Source organism: Ruditapes philippinarum, unplaced genomic scaffold (assembly GCF_026571515.1).
Source record: "Ruditapes philippinarum isolate M1 unplaced genomic scaffold, ASM2657151v2 ctg221_1_1_1_1, whole genome shotgun sequence".
NCBI classification, from domain to species: Eukaryota; Metazoa; Mollusca; class Bivalvia; order Venerida; family Veneridae; genus Ruditapes; species Ruditapes philippinarum.
The window spans coordinates 104,277-123,945 of NW_026862656.1; the positions used below are offsets into that span (position 1 = coordinate 104,277).

Genomic DNA, 19,669 nt, shown 5'->3' on the forward strand with positions numbered 1-19,669 from the left:
GCCCTTCAGAATGTTGATGGGGTTCTAACCGGTAGGGGACTTATGGATTGCTTGCAATACTATGATAATTGCTTGTTAGATTGAGGTATGTCGGCGGGCGGGCGGGCGGTCTTAAACAATTTCTTCTGTGCGCAACTTCTCCTACATTTCTTAACGGATTATGACCAAACTTTCACAGAAGCTTCGTCATCAAGTGCCCTGGCGCATATTGTCAGGGTTTTTTGATTGGATAATATTTGACCTAATTATGGCCCTTTGTATTTTTTTCCTTATATAGAATATATAGTGAACAATTTCTTCTGTGCGCAACTCCTCCTACATTTCTCAACAGACTTTTGACCAAAGTTTCACAAAAGCTTTGTCATCAAATGCCCTGGGGCATATTGTCAGGGTTTTGTGACTGTATAATATTTGACCTAATTATGGCCCTTTGTTTTTTTTTCCTTATACAGAATATATAGTGAACAATTTCTACTGTGCGCAACTTCTCCTACATTTCTCAACGAATTTTGACCAAACTTTCACAGAAGCTTTGTTATCAAGTGCCCTGGAGCATATTGTCGGGGTTTTTTGATTGGATAATATTTGACCTAATTATGGCCATTTGTTTTTTTTCCATATACAGAATATATAGTGAACAAATTTATCTGTCCTGAACTCCTTCTACATTTCTCAACGGATTTTGTTCAAACTTTCACAGAAGCTTTGTCATCAAGTGTCCTGGAGAATATTGTCGGAGTTTTGTGATTGGATAATTTATTACCTAATTATGGCCCTTTGTTTTTTTTCCTTATTCAGAATACATAGTGAACACTTCTTCTGTGGCAATTCCTCCTACATTATTCATGTTTTACATTGCACATAGTTACATTGTTTGTTGCTTGTTTTTGTATTTAAAATACAACATATTTATCTACAATGGTAACCGCCTCCGTGGTCGAGGGGTTAGAGTCGATGACTTTTACTCCAGTTACCTCTCTGGCGTGGGTTCGATCCCCGGGAGATGCTTTGGTAGTTTAGCGCGGAGGAAGGTAGTCTAGTACTGGTGTAACTCTCCAGGAACGATGGTTAGGAAACTACCCGCCTATATGACCGCCATGTTTCTTGTTTTGTCTTGGCAGAAAAGTATCAAAGATTCTGACATGGTGTTGGTTATGAAATTGTTTTAAAAATCATTAAAAAAATCAGATCAATCTTTTATTTATTTATTTTGTACACATTTTGCTACTTAAATAAAACAGATCTAATATGACATGCTTTGGATGTACTTTGTATATTCAATGCAGTAATTTTATCTCAACAAGTTGATTGGTTGTATATAATATAAATTTATATAATACTAAAACATGAGCATCTGGAGTTGGATATTACTACCAGCCAGTTGACTTCTTGTTTACATGAGTATTGTTTAAACTCTTACAGGTCATATTTTGATTAGATCTTCATCAAACTAATTAAATATTTGCTGTATGAAACTCAGACATATTCAAAACTTGATAGATTTGAACATGAGTAAAAAAGCTAGTTCACCATGTCAGATCAAATGGAAACCATGCCAACGCTCAAGAGAGCACAATTATTATATTGATTATATTTTCTTTATGTGTTTTGATATTAACATGACCCGCATTTTCCCTATTGAACATGGAAGGACTAAAAGTGTTTGTAAACATGCAATAGAATTACTGTTGATAGTCTATTTTGAAACAATACGACATAACCATTTAAATTGCCAAGCCCTGAAAATAGGTACAGAATCAAATCAGGCACAATTTAGCTGCATATCATATATGGCAGCAATTATTTGTTGATGCCATGTTAGAATGAAATATATCCCAAGCAGTGATTTTTGTGTCGCCTCTACGGAGTAGTGGCAATATAAAAGGGTCACTTCTCCATCTGTCTGTCCGTCACAAAACTTGTCCAGACTACTCTCATAAACTGTTTGTGCAATCATCCAAACTTTACAGAAATGATCAGTACCAAGTCTAATTGTGCACATCTTCAACATTTTTTGGTTACAGTTATGGCCCTTTCATAATTTTTATTTTAATAGTTTGTCCGGACTACTCCTTTTATACCACTTATGCAATTTCAATGAAACTTTACAGGATTTATCTGTAGCTCAAGTCCTTGCTTATACTGCACAGGTTTTCCGGTTGAGTGATTTTTGGCTGATATATGGCCATTGAATGAAAAGTGTGTAAATTAAGTTTGTCAGGACTACTCCTCAGTAATACGTTACAGGATTAATTGGTAGGTCAAGTACACATGCATAATTTACAATGTTTTTGCTTGAATAATTTTTGGCCGAGTTATTGCCTTTGAATACAAAAAGTGCTTTTTTGTGTTGCCAGCTACACAGAAGTTTGTCTGGACTACTCTGAAACTACTGGTGCAATTTTATCAAAACTTTAGGGGAATGATCAATACCATGTCTAGTTGTGCATCTCATCAACATTTTTCGGTTCATTGATTTTTGTCAGAGTTTTTGCTTTTTCATGATTTTAATTTTGAAATTTGTCTGGACTACTCCTTTTTTACCACTAATGCAATTTGATTGATTGATAGCTCAAATTCTTGTGCATATTACACAGGTTTTAAGGCTGAATGATTTTTCGCAGAGTTATGGATATCATATGGCAACACATGTCATCACTTAAGGCCCTTATATGGCTTAATATAAACTAGATATAAATTATAAGATAAAGATTAATAAAATTATTCTTTCTTTAATATCCTACTTACCCAAGCACAGGGTTTGAAACTTTTGGAACACATTTGTTATTGGTCATCATCCCAAATTTAACACATGAGATCAAATTCTGTCATATTATTATGAAAATATGCCCATTAAACTCTTTTAATAAAAAAAAAATCACTTTACTCTTTTTTTAGCTACTACAATTTAGGAAAATTTACTATATGTGAGCTATTGTGATCACTCACAGTCTTTAAATCTGCATGTTTTTTGAAATGTTTTTTTTCTACTAAATCACTGGGTCAAATATCATCAAAATTTAATATTGATATTCTTTAAGTGATCTTTTTTTTTTCAAAATTGTTTTAAAATTCCATTCCATACTATAGTTATGGAAAAGCTGGAATATCTTCTTGTAAAAAGCTGTTCATTTATGCATGCTAGTCTTGCAGACAAAAAAAGCGTAAAAAAGTGAAGAAATATTTACTGTTACTGATTTTGATACAATAATTTCAGCATCATTTTTGGCAAGAAGTACATAGCTGTGTCATGAATTTTTAGCTCACCTGTCACAAAGTGACAGGGTGAGCTTTTGTGATCGCTTTTCGTCCGTCGTCCGTCCGTAAACTTTTGCTTTAAATGACATCTCCTCATAAACCACTGAGCCAATTTCATCCAAACTTCACAGGAATGTTCCTTTGGTGGTCACCTTTGAAAATTGTTCAAAGAATTTAATTCCATGCAGAACTCTGGTTGCCATGGCAACCGAAAGAAAAATCTTTAAATATCTTCTTTTAAACAACCCTAAGAGCTAGAGCTTAGATGTTTGGCATGAAACATCTTCTAGTGAGTGTCTACCAAGTTTGTTCAAATAAAAGCCCTGGGGTCAAAATTGGCCCCGCCCAAGGGGGTCATTGATTTTCCCTATATGCATATAGTAAAAAGTTAAAAAATCTTCTTTTAAAGAACCCAAAGAGCTAGAGCTAAGATATTTGGCATGAAACATTTTCTAGTGAGTGTCTACCAAGTTTGTTCAAATAAAAGCCCTGGGATCAAAATTGGCCCCGCCCCAGGGGGTCATTGATTTTCCCTTTATGCATATAGTAAAAACTTAAAAAATCTTCTTTTAAAGAACCCAAAGAGCTAGAGCTAAGATATTTGGCATGAAACATCTTCTAGTAAGTGTCTACCAAGTTTGTTCAAATAAAAGCCCTGGGGTCAAAATTGGCCCCGCCCCAGGGGGTCATTGATTTTCCCTATATGCATATAGTAAAAACTTAAAAAATCTTCTTTTAAAGAACCCAAAGAGCTAGAGCTAAGATATTTGGCATGAAACATCTTCTATTGAGTGTCTACCAAGTTTGTTCAAATAAAAGCCCTGGGATCAAAATTGGCCCCGCCCCAGGGGGTCATTGATTTTCCCTATATGCATATAGTAAAAACTTAAAAAATCTTCTTTTAAAGAACCCAAAGAGCTAAAGCTAAGATATTTAGCATGAAACATGTTCTAATGGGTGTCTACCAAATTTGTTCAAATAAAAGCCCTGGGGTCAAAATTAACCCCGCCCCGGGGGTCATTGATTTTCCTTATATGTGTATGGCAAAAACTTAAAAATCTTCTTGTATGGCAAAAACTTAAAAATCTTCTTTGAAAAAACCCATATAGCTAGAGTTTAGATATTTAGCATGAAACATCTTCTAATCAGTGTCTACAAAGTTTGTTCAAATAAAAGCCCTGGGGTCAAAATTGGCCCTGCCCCGAGGGTCATTGATTTTCCTTTTTTGTGTATAGCAAAAACTTAAAAATCTTCTTTGAAAAAACCCAAATAGCTAGAGTTTAGATATTAAGCATGAAACATCTTTTAGTAAATATCTACAAAGTTTGTTCAAATTAAAGCCCGGGGGTCAAAACTGGCCCTGCCCCAGGGGTGTCATTGTTTTTAACTATATGTGTATAGTAAAAACTTTAAAAATCTTCTTTTAAAAAACCCAATGAGCTAAAACTTAGATGTTTAGCATGAAACATCTTCTTATGGGTGTCTACCAAGTCTGTTCAAATCAACTAATAAAAGCCCTTGGGTAAAAATTGGCCCCGGGGGGGGGGGGGGGGGGCTATATAGAGGTGAGCGACCTCAGGGCCATCATGGCCCTCTTGTTATGTTATTTTGATAATTTTTTTACTTAAAATTTCATTGGTTGATAAGTTTCTTCTACAACTGTACTTTTAAAGTCAACTTGCACAACTTTCAGGTCTACGAGGGCCCGTGTGACAATATCAGATTTTATCAGAATAAGTTGCACTCCAAACCCAGTCCAGGTAAATATTCTAAAAGTCTTTCATTTCTGGCTCATAAAAAAAGAAAAAAGAAAATTCTAGATATTGTCATAACCCAACCACTTGTTGTTGTCGTCATTTGTTTTGGTTAAATTTCTTCTTAAATACTAACAAGCTGTTACATTGAAACTTTGTATGTTGATGCACCTTGATTGGTTCTATCTGCCACAGACATTTTCTGGTCGAAAGGATAAATGTCAGGGTCATAGTGACCTGAAATAACAAAAGTTAAACCTGACCATTTAAGCAAAGTTCATTGACATAGGAACTGCTATGTTTGTATGAAGATGCTATCTTGATAAGTTCTTCATGTCACACAGTTAGCAAGTCATTTATTCAAAGGTAAATGTCAATAACTTATATTTTGACAACATGGATGCATTTACAGGAGTTCATCCTGTTATGGATTGTCTTCATCTTGTACACAGCAACTCTTTTGGACATGACCTTTAAAAAGACCAGACTGAACTTGTCCTTGGTGCATAAATGACCTTGACCTTCAAAGTCAAATGTTGGAATTATACTTGATTTTTGCTATAATTGGCTCAACCTTTGTTATTTATGATGGACACAATAATCTTTTGGACAACATCTTCAAAGAAAACAATTTGATTATGACCTTTACTCATCAATGACCTTGACCTTGTAGGTCAAATTAATTAATTTTAACAAGACCTTTAAGTCAACCAAATAGATTCTGACCTTCACTCATTGTAACATTGACATTGAAGGTCAAATTAATTTAATTTCACATTTTTTTATAATTGGCTATAACTTTGTAAATAATGACTGCATTATCTTCAAACTTGTGCTCAACAATCATTGGGACAACACATTAAAGAAAATTGAATTGAACTTGACCTTGAAATTTTTTAAATTATCATTAACTTATATATAACTTTGTTATTTATTTGTGGATTTGATTAATTCTTGGAAAAAGAGCATATATGACAAAACCAACATGATCATTTATTCAAATGTGACCTTGACCTTTAATTGTTCTTGACTGTTAAGGTCAATTATAAAATTTGAATTTTACTTGTTGCAAAATAATTATGCTTTTTAGAACTCTATATTGTTATATTCAATTATAGACAAAGGTCAGAATCTATGTTTTTTTTTCACTGTCGGACTTAATTGATTACATGAGCTGCTGTTGATATATGTGTGTACATGGTTTAGTATAACTGTTTTAATTAATATGCTACTTATTTACTGATTAAATTGTTGATCTTAATATTGCAGGATATGTAATTGAAACTATATTGAAGTCTAAAGGACATTATGAATTCTTAGAGGGTTATCCTTTCTTCATTCATTGGTATGTACATGTATTTTCTTTCATTTTAAGTTCGACTTTTTATTTTGATTTCAAAAAATAATAGAGATATTGTTACAGTCATGGCGGTGTTTCCCTTGCCATCTGCAAACTTTAACCTTGATAATTACTTTTTTGGTTTTCGGTGTATTGTCTTTATACTTGGCACAAGAACCTTTGGGATAGGACCATCAAGTAGACCAGACTAAACTTGACCTTAAGGCATTGATGACCTTGACCTTCAAGGTCAAATGTCTAAAGTTTGCTTGATTTTGCTGATTTTTGCTATAAGTGGCTGTAATTTTATTATTTTTGAATGGACTATCTTCAAACTTGAACAAAACAGGATAGACCTTCAAGTAAACTAGACAATCATTGACCTTTACCCATAAATGACCTTTACCTTGAAAGTCAAATTATTGAATTTTTTTATTTTGCAGTAACTGGCATTCACTTTAGTTTACTAATGAATTGATTGACTTCATTTTAAGGCACAACATTCTTTAGGATATGACCGTCATGTGTATTAAACTCATATTGACCATGGCTTATTATGACATTGACCTTGAAGGTTAGATTATTGAATTTTTACTGAATTTTGCTATAATTGACTTTACATGGTAATAAATAAATATATAATCTTCATACTTTGCCAAAATTACCTTTTTGAACAAGACCTTCTTAACGGTTGAACTGACCTTGACCTTGAACTTTAAATGGCCATTGCCATCAAATTATTGAACTTTAGTTAAGTTGTCATTATTTTGTTATTTATGTATGGATTTGATTCATACATGGACAAAAAGCACTTGAGACCAAACAGACATGTTGAATAATTTAGATATGACCTTGACCTTTTAATTACCTTGACTGTCAAGGTGAAATGATTTAATTTTGGTGATATTTTCTTAACTTTGTCATTTATGTATGCAAATTATTCATACTTGGACAAAACAACAAATGTGACTAGACTGACCTACTAAAAGAAGGAAATTTTCTTTGTGAAGATTTGTTTAAACTGTGTATTTGTTTACCTATAGAAAAAGTAAAAAAGTTGAGCGTTACTCCTGCCTGGTGGTGGCTCTTGTTAAAATTATGTGTTGATTTTTATTGAATTTTAAAAAAGAACCTGTATTCTAAAGTAGGTATTTATGTTTAAAAAAATTATAAAAAAGCATGGAGAAAGAAATTCAAAGAGATTTAATCACTTCAGGCTATTCCCAACACCTCAGGAAAGTGAAAGTAATCCAGAAGCCCAGCCATTACAACCTTATGAAGCAGAGGTATTTATTGTTTGTCTTGTTTATAATATGTTTTGTTAAAAAGAAAATAATTATAATGATGTCAGAATAACTTATGTGAACTAAATGCATTTATTAATCCTCTTCCACATAGTGGGAAGGGTATCATAGGAATGGCCTTTGTCTGTCAATCCACACCACCTAATAGGGTAAGAGGGCCATCTAACTGTAAACAGTACAAAAGAGGGAGGGGCCAATGGCCCTCTATTAAACAAAAGAAAATAACAATTTGTTATTTTCTTTTTGTTTAATAGAGGGCCATTGGCCCCTTCCTCTATTGTTATGGAATGAACTCTATTGTTCTCTTTTCTACTGTTTACAGTTAGATGAATGGAAATGGCCCTTTTTCCCAATTCAGTTGACGTCCGTCCTTCTGTTTGTCTGTAACACTTTCGTGTCTGCTCAATATCTTTTAAACCGTTGAAACTGTTTTGAAATAATCTGGAACAAGTGATTACCATTATGAGGGGGATGTGTGGAGTGCAATAATTAGATTGCTACCCCCAAGGTCAAGGTCACACAAGGTCAAGCGTTAAAAAGTGTACATTTTGTGTCCACTCCATAACTTTTAAACTGCTGAAAGTTTGTGAAATAGCTTGGTACAAGGTATCACCATTATGAGACAATTTACAGAGGTCATTTATTTGGTTGGTATCCCCAGTGTCAAGGTCACACTTAAGGGTTAAGTATTAAAAAGTCTACATTTCGTGTCTGCTCCATAACATTTAAACCACTGCAATGTTTTTAAGGTAACTTGGCAGAAGTGATCACCATTATGACTTATAATGTGCAGAGCACAACAATCATTCAAGTCACGACCCTCAAACTAGGGGTCACACTCAAAGGTGCAATGTTAAAACATCTATTTTTCATGTCCGCTCTTTAACTTATTGACAGTTCAAAGGTTTTAAAATTACTTCGTACAAATAATCCCCACTATGACACAATCTGCAGAGCACAACATCCAGGTTTTTAACCCCAAGTTACATTTCCAGGTTGCTACCCCCCCCCCCCCAAAAGTCAAGGTTATATGTTCTCCATAACTTTTTGATTTTATGGAAGGATATAAATAACTTGGCACAAATAATCACCATCATGAGACTATGTGCTTATTATATGCATGGCACAACATCAAGGTCATGTAAGATCAGTAAGTACACATTCATGTCCATTTAGGACTGTCCTTCAGACTGCCTTGTTTTAACATTGCATTATCAACAGAAACATTATTTTGGGTCACAGAGCTTAATTCCCAGTTATCCCCCTTCAAACATCTTGCATAATTCCTGGGCAGATAGTTCATAATCAATGAAGGCAAGGCCAGATTTTTTCTGTTTTTCTTGTTCCTGACTTCTTTGTGAGTGATTGTGCAAAATTTTAAGAATTAGTTAAGAGTAGTTTACCTATTCTAATTATCTTTTTTATGCCCCCCAGCATATAGTAATTGAACCATCCATCTGTCTGTCCGTACCAGCTTACCCATAATCAGCAAGTTAGATTTTTCTTTAGTTCTACCTCTACCACCAATGTCTTCATAATTTACATGATCTGGACAAGTTACATAACTAGTGACCTTGACCCAAATGACCCATTACTCTATCCAATGGTAGAAGACTTCTCAATTTGTCTTCCTACCAAATTATTTAAGACATTCATCATTTGATAAAGGTTACATCTGTAAAAGTGTCAATAATTGTTTACTTCATTGTACTTGGCCGTAATTAAAAAATTTACTCACTGAAGAACAGCTTCTTTGGAACTTCTTTGACATGTACCTTTGTATTGGTACCAGTGTTCTGATAGATGAGTCTAAACAATTAAAATTTTCGAATCTTAAGGAAAGGGACTCAGGTGAGCAATTTAAGGACTCTCATGATGTTTGATTTTTGGTTAAAATCCTTAGTTATAGTTCATCTTTGTGACAATGCTGACTATTTATATTCCAATTAGCTTTCAACAGAACTGTTTTTTTTTTTGTGTTTTTTTTTTAAAGTTCATAAGAAATGATGATAAACTGAGGTCACTTGTCCTCCAAGCTTACAAAATGACGCTTGACTTTTTCGGTATGGAACTGATTGATGAAAACAGTGGATGGATTGGGAGAAACCCAGATACATACAAGAAGAGATATAAATATTTAGATAAGTGAGTATTTACATTTATTAAATGCTTTCCAGTGTTTAACTGTAATATGTCAGATGATATTTTGATAAACCACTAGTGAAATTTAAAAAAATATATTTTCACTGTAGCCGGACTATATCTGAATGCGGATGAAAAGAATATCATAACTAAATGGAATAACAGGCAAAAATAAATGCCGTCATACGTAAATTTTGCTTCTTTAGGAAAAGAAAGTGGATGTCATCATACATCATGTTAAAAATGTAACAAAATTTGAGAAAGTTCAACAGAACTATATTTCAAAATTGATAATGTGATGTCATGATGTGATGATGTCATAAAGGAGAATGCACGAGGTTACGCGGCAAAATCAGTAAAATATTTTTAAAATCACTTTAAAAGCATGAAACAAAAAGAAAATTTATTTGTCTCACATATAAGATTGAAATATATTTCATTCGTGAACACCAGCTATTAAAATATTGTATCTGGTGTTAACTCAGTAAAATATATTTTAATGTTACATGTTAAACAAACAAATATCCTCTATGAGTCATTATATGAACTACTAGTATTTAAAGATACATTATGCCTCTGAAATCCATATTTTTGTGCCCTAACTATAAGGGGGGGGGGGGGGCATTTACATTTACCCTTGTCCGTCCATCTATCCGTCTGTCCATTCTCATTTTGTGTTGCACATGAACCTTTACAGAAATTTTGCTCAGCATGTGTAGTTGTGCACCTGGGTATTTTCATGTGCATTTATTTTGTATTTGTAGAGTTTAATTGCCCTTGACTTAGTGAATATTTGAAATTTTCAACTTGTGTTGCACATAGCTCAAAAGGGTCATGAAACATTACAGGAATCTTTCTCAGCGTGTGAAGTTGTGCACCTGGGTATTTTTATGTGCATTTATTTAGTATTTGTAGAGTCTTTGCCCTTGACTTAGTAAATATTTGCAATTTTCAATTTGTGGTGTGCATCGCTCAAAAATTATTTAACCTAGAGTCATGAAACTTAAAGGAATGTTGGTCAGCATGTGTTGTTGTGCACCTTGGGTTTTGCTTGTGGATTTATCCAGTATTTCCCTTGACTTAGTAAAAACCGTTCCATTATGTTGTATTATTTGTTCCTTGAGTGCTTGAGTAAAAATCAGCCAACTTTACATGAATAATGATCAACATCACTTTTAAGCTATGCACCTGAGGTTTTGCATGTGGATTTTTTTCATTTTTGTTAGAGTTATTGCCCTTGACTTAGTATAAATTTGCAATTTTCAACTTGTTCATACATAGCTCAAAAAGAGTAAGTCCTCAGGTGCCCTTCTGTGCATTATTTCAGGCATGAATGGGTACCTGAGCAGAACCACCGATCAACTAGCTTTTGGAAGCTGGATAGCTTCCTCACATGAAAGAATTCTTAACCCCTGTTGGGATTCTAACCCACAGCGGTGAGGGCAAGTGGTTTGAAGTCAACGACCTTAACCTGTCGGTCATAGCCGCCCCCCCCCCAGAGTCATAAAATGGACAAAACAGTGGAGTGTTGTGGCACCCATGTCCTATGGACACATTTCTGGTTTTGTTTCTGTAATGTCAAACATGTTTTTAATGATGTTTTATGTTTTAATGATGAATTTAGAGCAACAACTTAAGATAATAGGTGCAGTAATGTATCGTAAAGGTAGGAAATTGTAAACAAAGTAGTATTTTGACTTCCATACAAAATACTAACTCACTATAACTGTACCAATTGCCAACAGGTCAAAATAAGCAAAAGAAAGTTCAAGGATATGGCAAATTAATTTAATTGGGAAACAGTAACAAGATAACCAAAAATAAACTTCATTCATAACACAGAAATAAAATGAGGTCACCCTTAGAGCACACAGTTCAATCATGTACACAGGACTCATCATTTGTCTATCACAAGTGCTGTAAGACTGATTTTTATAGTGCTTTTGTAAACAGTAGAAAAACCCTGTCTGATAATGTTAACATCACCTTTTTTTAATAATAGGAACAGACACAACTTCCATGGAGTAAGAAGAATACTTGTTTCACTTGGCGAGCTTGGATTTGAAAGATATCAAGTTCCATTGATAGAGTTCTTCATAGAAGAAGCAATTACCTGCAACAAATTAAAGACTCTTACTGGAACTTTTATCATGCTCTGGATAGATTCTCTAAAGGACGAGCAGGAGAAGGGTGGAATGTTTGAGAAATATTTGAAATATAAGGATTATAATGCTGACATTTCAAGTGATGAAGAAATAGACTACATGAAGGGTAAAAAGACATACCAGGATGTTTATGATCCAAGTCGTTATACTGATAACCCTTATCCTTCTGAAGCTTTGAATTATTTTGCGGCAGAAAGCATGAATTTCTAAAGTAGAACTTGTTAATAGACTTAGAGTTAATAATACTCATCAGCTATATTTCTTTAGCTCACCTGACCACTTTGTGCTCAGAGGTGAGCTTTTGTGATGGCAATGTGTCTGTTGTAATTAATGATATCCACAGTTTCTTTAAACAACATCTTCTATGACATCACATGTCAGATTTTGACCAAACTTCACAGGAATGCTTTTTAGGTGGCGCTACCCAAAATTTGAATAAATGTGATGGTTCTGATGCATGATTATATCTCAAGAGCTTAAAAAAAGACTTTTAAGAATGAAATCTTTAAAACTTTCCTCCTCAGACACTATTATGCCCATAGATATTTGGCATTTAACATTGCCTTGTTGACCTCTATAGACATGAAATAAATAATGCCTCTTGGGCCAAAAATGGAAGTGCCCAAGGGGTCACATAATTTACAATAGTCTTTATTTATGCAGTAAACACTTCTAAAACATCTCCTCATATAAAACTATAATTCCCAGAGTACAGAGTTTGACATGTAGCATCACAATTGAGTTCATCCTTTACAAAAGTGATTTAAATCATGCCCTTGGGGGAAAAAGTGGGCCTAGTCCAGGGGTAACTTGGTTGATGCAAACTTGTATCAAAAAATACATTAATGTATCCTTGTGTGAAAGTTCTGAGTGCCCAAACTTGCATTGTAGACTACTACAAAAGTTGTCAATAATGCCCTTCCAGGGGTCAAAAATGGCCCTCCTCTGGATTTAAGTTAGTTTACTTAAGAGTTATTATTAACCTGTCTTGAAATCACTTCTTAAACTGCAATACAATTTCTAAGCATAGATATTTTAAACTGTTAAATGTGTAAACATCTTTAGGTTCACTCAATAAGTTATACAAATAATTTCCCTGGCCCCATCCTTGGAGTTACTAGTAATTTTAGTATACAATTTTACTGTTAGCTCTATATACGAAAACAAATTTTAATGCTCCTGTGTAAAAATACAATGGCATTAGTTTAGATAATTAGCATGTAGGCCCTAAAAAGTTATATAAATGATGTCTCTTTGTGCCCTGGGGTCACATAGTTTATATAGCATTAATTTAGGTGACTTCTACAGTAGAAACATACGGTAAATCATGAATCTAGGGTAAAAAAGATGGCTTTTCCCTTGGGGCACTTAGATGTATTTAGAATTTATGCTTTATTACTCCAACTTTCTAATATTTCTTTAGGGATTTTCATCAGACTTCAAAGATATATTACTTATTATCACCCATGTCATGAACAGAACAGAACTTTTATTTTCCAGACTTATGCAAAGTAGATCGTCTTGTTAACATGCAGTGAATACATATATACAACATAATAACAGAAATATATGTATGGCGAGTGTGACAAGGTTCATAATTATAGTGTCTATTTTTTTAGAGTTTTCTTTTCTATATACTTATACATTTTTTTTTATATCTCTAATGAACTTTGTTACTTAAGTTTTTACTACATGTCCATAACAACACAGATATTTCATAGTTTACTTTTTTGACATGCATTTTACATGGCACTAAAAATTAAGACAATTGAGGGTTTTTCTCTCTTGATGATTTATATTTATTGTAACTGATTTTTTGCTTTACTTTTTTTTTTCAAAGAAGAAAAATCAAGCTATTGCTACAGTCATGTTGTAGTTGCCATTGCTGTGAGCTTTTCTGTTTCTGTCTAAAAACTTGAATATTCTTTTTATTTCTCAATGGATTGCCTCCATACATCAACATGTCAGCAAGATTTTCAAGTTGACCATATTCAAATTTGACTGTTACATATAAATGACCTTGATCTTTATTGTCAAATTTTTATGCCCCCCTTCGAAGAAGAGGGGGTATATTGTTTTGCTAATGTCGGTCTTTTTGTCTGTCTGTCTGTCGGTCGGTCTGTTGGTCTGTCCGTCGGAAGACCACATGGTTTCCGCTGATTATCTTGAAAAGAATTTATCACAAAGTCTTCATATTTCACATAGTGATTGGTCATCACTAGTAGATGACCCCTATTGATTTTGGGGTCACTAGGTCAAAGGTCAAGGTCACAGGGGCCTTAAATGTCAAAATGGTTTCCACTGGTTATCTTGAAACGTATGTATCACAAAGTCTTCATATTTCACACAGTGATTGGTCATAACTATTAGATGACCCCTAATGATTTTGGGGTCACTAGGTCAAAGGTCAAGGTCACAGGGGCTTTAAATGTCAAAATGGTTTCCGCTGATTATCTTGAAAAGTATGTATCACAAAGTCTTCATATTTCACATAGTGATTGGTCATCACTAGTAGATGACCTCTATTAATTTGGGGTCACTAGGTCAAAGGTCAAGGTCACAAGGGCCTTAAATGTCAAAATGGTTTCCGCTGATTATCTTTAAAAGTATGTATCACAAAGTCTTCATATTTCACATAGTGATTGGTCATCACTAGTAGATGACCCCTATTGATTTTGGGGTCACTAGGTCAAAGGTCAAGGTCACAAGGACCTTAAAATGTCAAAATGGTATCCGCTGATTATCTTGAAAAGTATTCATCACAAAGTCTTCATATTTCACATAGTGATTGGTCATAACTAGTAGATGACCCCTAATGATTTTGGGGTCACTAGGTCAAAGGTCAAGGTCACAGGGGCCTTAAATGTCAAAAGGGTTTCCGCTGTTTATCTTGAAAAATATTCATCACAAAGTCTTCATATTTCACCTAGTTATTGGTCATAAGAAGTAGATGACCTCTATTGATTTAGGGGTCATTAGGTCAAAGGTCAATGTCACATGGGCCTTAAATGTCAAAATGGTTTCCGTTGATTTTTCCATAATTTAACACTTCCATGAACCCATTTTTGGCAAGTTTATGTAATAAAATTATTAATTATGTGAGTCAATGGCTAGAAAGGGGGTATATGTGTCGTTCGACATTCTTGTTAATTCTTGATTTTTTATAGCTCTTGCTATGAGTTTGGTAGATGTGAATGGATTGTCTTAATACTCTGACACAACAGCATTTAGGATTAGATTGTTGAGAAATTAAACTAAACTTTGCCTTGACTCAGAAATGACTTTGACCTTGAAGGTCAAATTATTAAAGTTTGCTTGATTTTTGCTTCAATTTGCTATATTTTTGTTATTTATCAATTGACTGTCTTAATACTTGGTCACAGCAAACTTTAGGACATTATTAGTCCTTCAAAAAGACAGAACTTTTAATCTTGTGAATGCTATTTTCCATACAATACAGATGGATTTCATAAAATATGAAATTTGTTTGTACCAGCATTGTGCTATATTTCCACCAAAACATATGTTCATTTTTCCCATTTATGCAGAAGTTACAGTCTTTTGAATTATTTTCTTTGCACATTCGGATGGTAAAAAACTATTTTTTATACAGATTTGTAAATGCTTCTCATCATACAATACAGGATGGATTTCATTAAAACACATTTTAAACTGATTTTACAAACATTTAGCATGTATAGCTTTGTATCCTTGAAAACAAGTTTTATTTAATCCCTCTATGCAGAAGTCTATGAAAACATATTTCTGCAAAGTCAGATGGTACTAAACAAGAAACAGTTCATTATTGCTTGAGAATTTATGCAGTTCTGGTTTAAAGTTTATATTGATAGAAATGATACTAATGAATAAATTGATGTGTTGAATGATTCAAATATGACCTTGACTATATATGACCCTGGCCATGAAGGTCAATTTATTGTTTTAAAATACATCTTTATAGGATCAAGAAGGTATGAGTAAGGAACAGATGAACTAATTTTTTTTTGTTTGAGTTGTGATATCTTTTAATTAAATTATTTATTTAGAGATTTTATTTTCATTTTGACTAAACAGTACAACACAAATGACAATATCAACATGTTGTATGACCTTGAACTGTAAATGACCTTAACTGTCAAGGTAAATATCAAGTTTTAATTTTATAATGTACACAAAAAATGTATGTTGTTTTTTTACAATGTTCCTCTTCCTCTTGTGTTTGTATTAGAAAAAAAAATGAATTTGGCCCTTTGCTTGGTTTTAGATAGTTTTGTTTTTCTTTAATCTTTTTCTTAGTGTTAAATAAATAATTATTTGTTGAGCATCTTGTGGCCTTTTATGCTAAAATGAAATTGTTTTAATGCAAATCAGCCATTTTAAACATTTAGAATAGGTTTCGGAGTGTATGTAGCTTAACATGAGTGTGATATTTCTTTGTGTTTAGTATACCGGTGTAAGGAACTTGTGTCCCTCTGTTCATTTTACCCAATGGTCATTCTTTTTTAACATGAAATAATTTGGATGGAATTTATTGAAATTTTCAGAACAGTGTAAGTGCGTGCTTTGAATAAATGTTATTTATTCTAGCAACATCATAGCTTTATGTGACACCATATCATAGGGGGAGATAATTTTAAAATAATATTTTGCATAGTTATGCTCCGTTCTTGACCTAGAGTTTTCTCCCCTGGTGAACCTTTATGGTAAAAGAACTAACACATTTATTCACTAATTGTTCACTGTAATTATAATTGGAATGTATTTGTAAACAGCAGATAGCTCTGTAGGTCTTTTGTGCTAGCTTATCTCCCATTTTATATTTTCTTCATTTTGTCCAAACTGTTACAGATCTGAACTTCAGTCTTAAAACAGGGTAATTCTGCTGAATTATACTATACCTTCTAACTTGCTTTTATTAAATTATATAATACTGAGAAAACAAAGTCTCTGACATTTGATGACATTGAACTTGATCCAGTGTGTTACTTCTAATATCAATTCTTTCAGTTATTTTTATATTACATGATTCGTTGTTTTATAGTTGCTTTATTGTTTATGCATAAACCATTGTAGAATTATAGAGTATGTATAAAACGTTGTCGAATTGTGAATTATTTAAGGATATTTTAAGCATTGTTCATGTTTCATCATATCATTCCATCGATCGTTTATATTATTTACTGTTGTAATTAATTTTATTTATGAAGAGAAAATGTTTGATTTTATTCATTCGTGTTTATTTTAGTTCAATAAAATATGAAACTATGTAGCATTTTTATTTTAGTTAATATGAACTTTTAAATGGTTTAAGTTAAGAGAACTAATGAACACTTTTCTTAGATAAATGTCAACATAGTATCAATTTTTTACGAGGGCTGTTTAAAAAGTAATAGGACTTCACAAATTCAAATTAACGTACACAATTTTACAAGGGGTATACATGTATATTGGAACATTTCGTCTATATACATTGAAAGAAATCAAAACAATATATTAATAAACAATAACACCATGAAAATTACAAATAACAAGGCGCACGCTAATGGTACAACAAATGACGTCCATGACATAGCAAAATAAATACAAAATATCAATAGCATAAGTACTTCCCCCGGGTGTTATTTATCTCGGGATCATATAATCTGTACCCTGTCTTGTTTGTGGTGATGATGTGAAATATAAAGCAGTCATCCTTTTGCTCCGATGTACGAAGAAAGACCGGGGAGTGCTCATTTTCATAATTTATGAGTAATCTTGGAAATCAAGGGGCATGGTTTATAATGTGAATGGAGTTAATTATTTATAGAAATAATTTACACATGTCATCGTCTGATTTTGAAGCAAACTGAATATATTAACTGTAAAAATGTATCAAATGAAAATTATTCTTTTTTATACCTCCAAACGAAGTTTGGGGGGGGGGGGATATATAGGAGTCACTTGGTGGTTGGTCGGTCAGTTCAGCGGTCCGTTAATTAATTGCATTTTTCCTTGTCCTGAGCATAACTTGAAGACTAATGATTGGAATTCAATACAATTTCATACAATGGTCAAGCACATTGAGAGGAAGTGCAGTGCATAAGAACCTTAACTCCATCTTCACTAATTACAGAGTTATTGCCCTTTGTTTCTTTTCCATTGCTTTCTTTTGTCCGAACCATAACTTAAAAGACCAATTGTTGGAATTCAATACAACTTCATACAATGGTCAAGCACATTGAGAGGAAGTGCAGTGCATAAGAAGCATCACTCCATCTTGACTAATTACAGAGTTATTGCCCTTTGTTACTTTTCCTTGTCTGGACCATAACTTAAAGACGAATTGTCGGAATACAATGTAACTTCATACAATGGTCAAGCACATTGAGAGGAAGTGCAGTGCATAAGAACCATAACTCCATCTTCACTAATTACAGAGTTATTGCCCTTTGTTACTTTTCCATTGCTTTCTTTTGTCCGGACCATAACTTGAAGACTAATTGTTGGAATTCAATACAACTCCATACAATGGTCAAGCACAATAAGACGAAATGCAGTGCACAAGAACCATAACTCTATCTAAAGTTATAAGAGAGTTATTGCCCTTTGTTACTTTTCCATTGCTTTTTTTGTCCGGAGCAGAACTTGAAGACTAATGGTTGGAATTCAATACAACTTCATACAATGATCAAGTACATTTAAAGGAAGTGCAGTGCACTAGAACCATAACTCGATCTTCATTAATTACAGAGTTTTTGCCCTTTGTTGCTTTTCCTTGTCCGGAGCACAACTTGAAAACTACTAGTTGGAATTCAATACAACTTCATACAATGGTCAAGCACAATAAGAGGAAGCGCAGTGCACAAGAACCATAACTTTGTCCAGGGAAATTATAGAGTTATTTCCCTTTGTTACTTTTCCATTGTTATTTCTTGTCCAGAGCATAACTTGAAAACTACTAGATGGAGTTCAATACAATTTCATACAATGGTCAAGTATATTGAGAGAAAGCGCAGTGCATAGAAACCATAACTCTTTCTTGACTCATTTAAGAGTTTTTCCCTTTGTTAGCTCGACTATTCGCAGAATAATCAAGCTAATGCAGTCACCCATTTATCGTCGTCGGCGTCCCTGTGGTTAAGTTTTTGCGTGCAAGCTGGTATCTCCATAACTACTGAAGGGAAAATATTGAAACTTCACACACTTGTTCTCTTTGATTATCTAACATGATTGACACAAGTCCAATAACTCTGATATACTTTTTTTTACATAATTATGCCCATTTTTTTACTTAGAAATTCTTGGTTAATTTTTTGCGTGCAAGCTGGTATCTCCATAACTACTGAAGGGAATGGCTTGAAATTCACACAATTGTTCTCTGTGATTATCTAACATGATTGGCACAAGTCCAATAACTCTGATTTGCTTTTTTGCATAATTATGCCTCTTTTTCTACTTAGAAATTCTTGGTAAAGCAAATATCTCCATAACTACTGAAGGGTTTGTGCCTTTTTTGAACAATTTTATGCATTTTATATAAGTAACAGTATTGCAATGTACGTTACTATCATTTGCAGAGGTGAATGTATTGCTAGTCAGTATTTTACTATTATTTGCAAAGATAAGCTTTACTACAATTAACTTTACAATTATTTGCATTACAATGTACTTTTGTAATGTACTTTACAAAAAATCATACTTTACATAATGTGCTGTCCCGCAAAATAT

The 19,669-nt window shown here is 33.4% G+C and overlaps 1 protein-coding gene across 3 annotated transcripts in view; it reads left to right on the plus strand.

Moving 5' to 3' along the window:
• Positions 1–17,837, plus strand: part of LOC132719761 (uncharacterized) — a 30,149-nt gene extending 12,312 nt beyond the window's left edge. For 2 of the 3 annotated variants that reach the window (XM_060703613.1, XM_060703611.1), the window contains 5 exons: positions 4,952–5,018; positions 6,282–6,357; positions 7,568–7,637; positions 9,649–9,800; positions 11,800–17,836. In XM_060703613.1, coding sequence (XP_060559596.1) covers positions 4,952–5,018; positions 6,282–6,357; positions 7,568–7,637; positions 9,649–9,800; positions 11,800–12,172 — 738 coding nt within the window. In that variant the 3' untranslated portion in view covers positions 12,173–17,836. Of the gene's footprint in view, positions 1–4,951; positions 5,019–6,281; positions 6,358–7,567; positions 7,638–9,648; positions 9,801–11,799 lie in introns of all 3 variants that reach the window. The other variant, XM_060703612.1, reaches the window with a different exon arrangement.
• Positions 17,838–19,669: the final 1,832 nt, after the last annotated feature.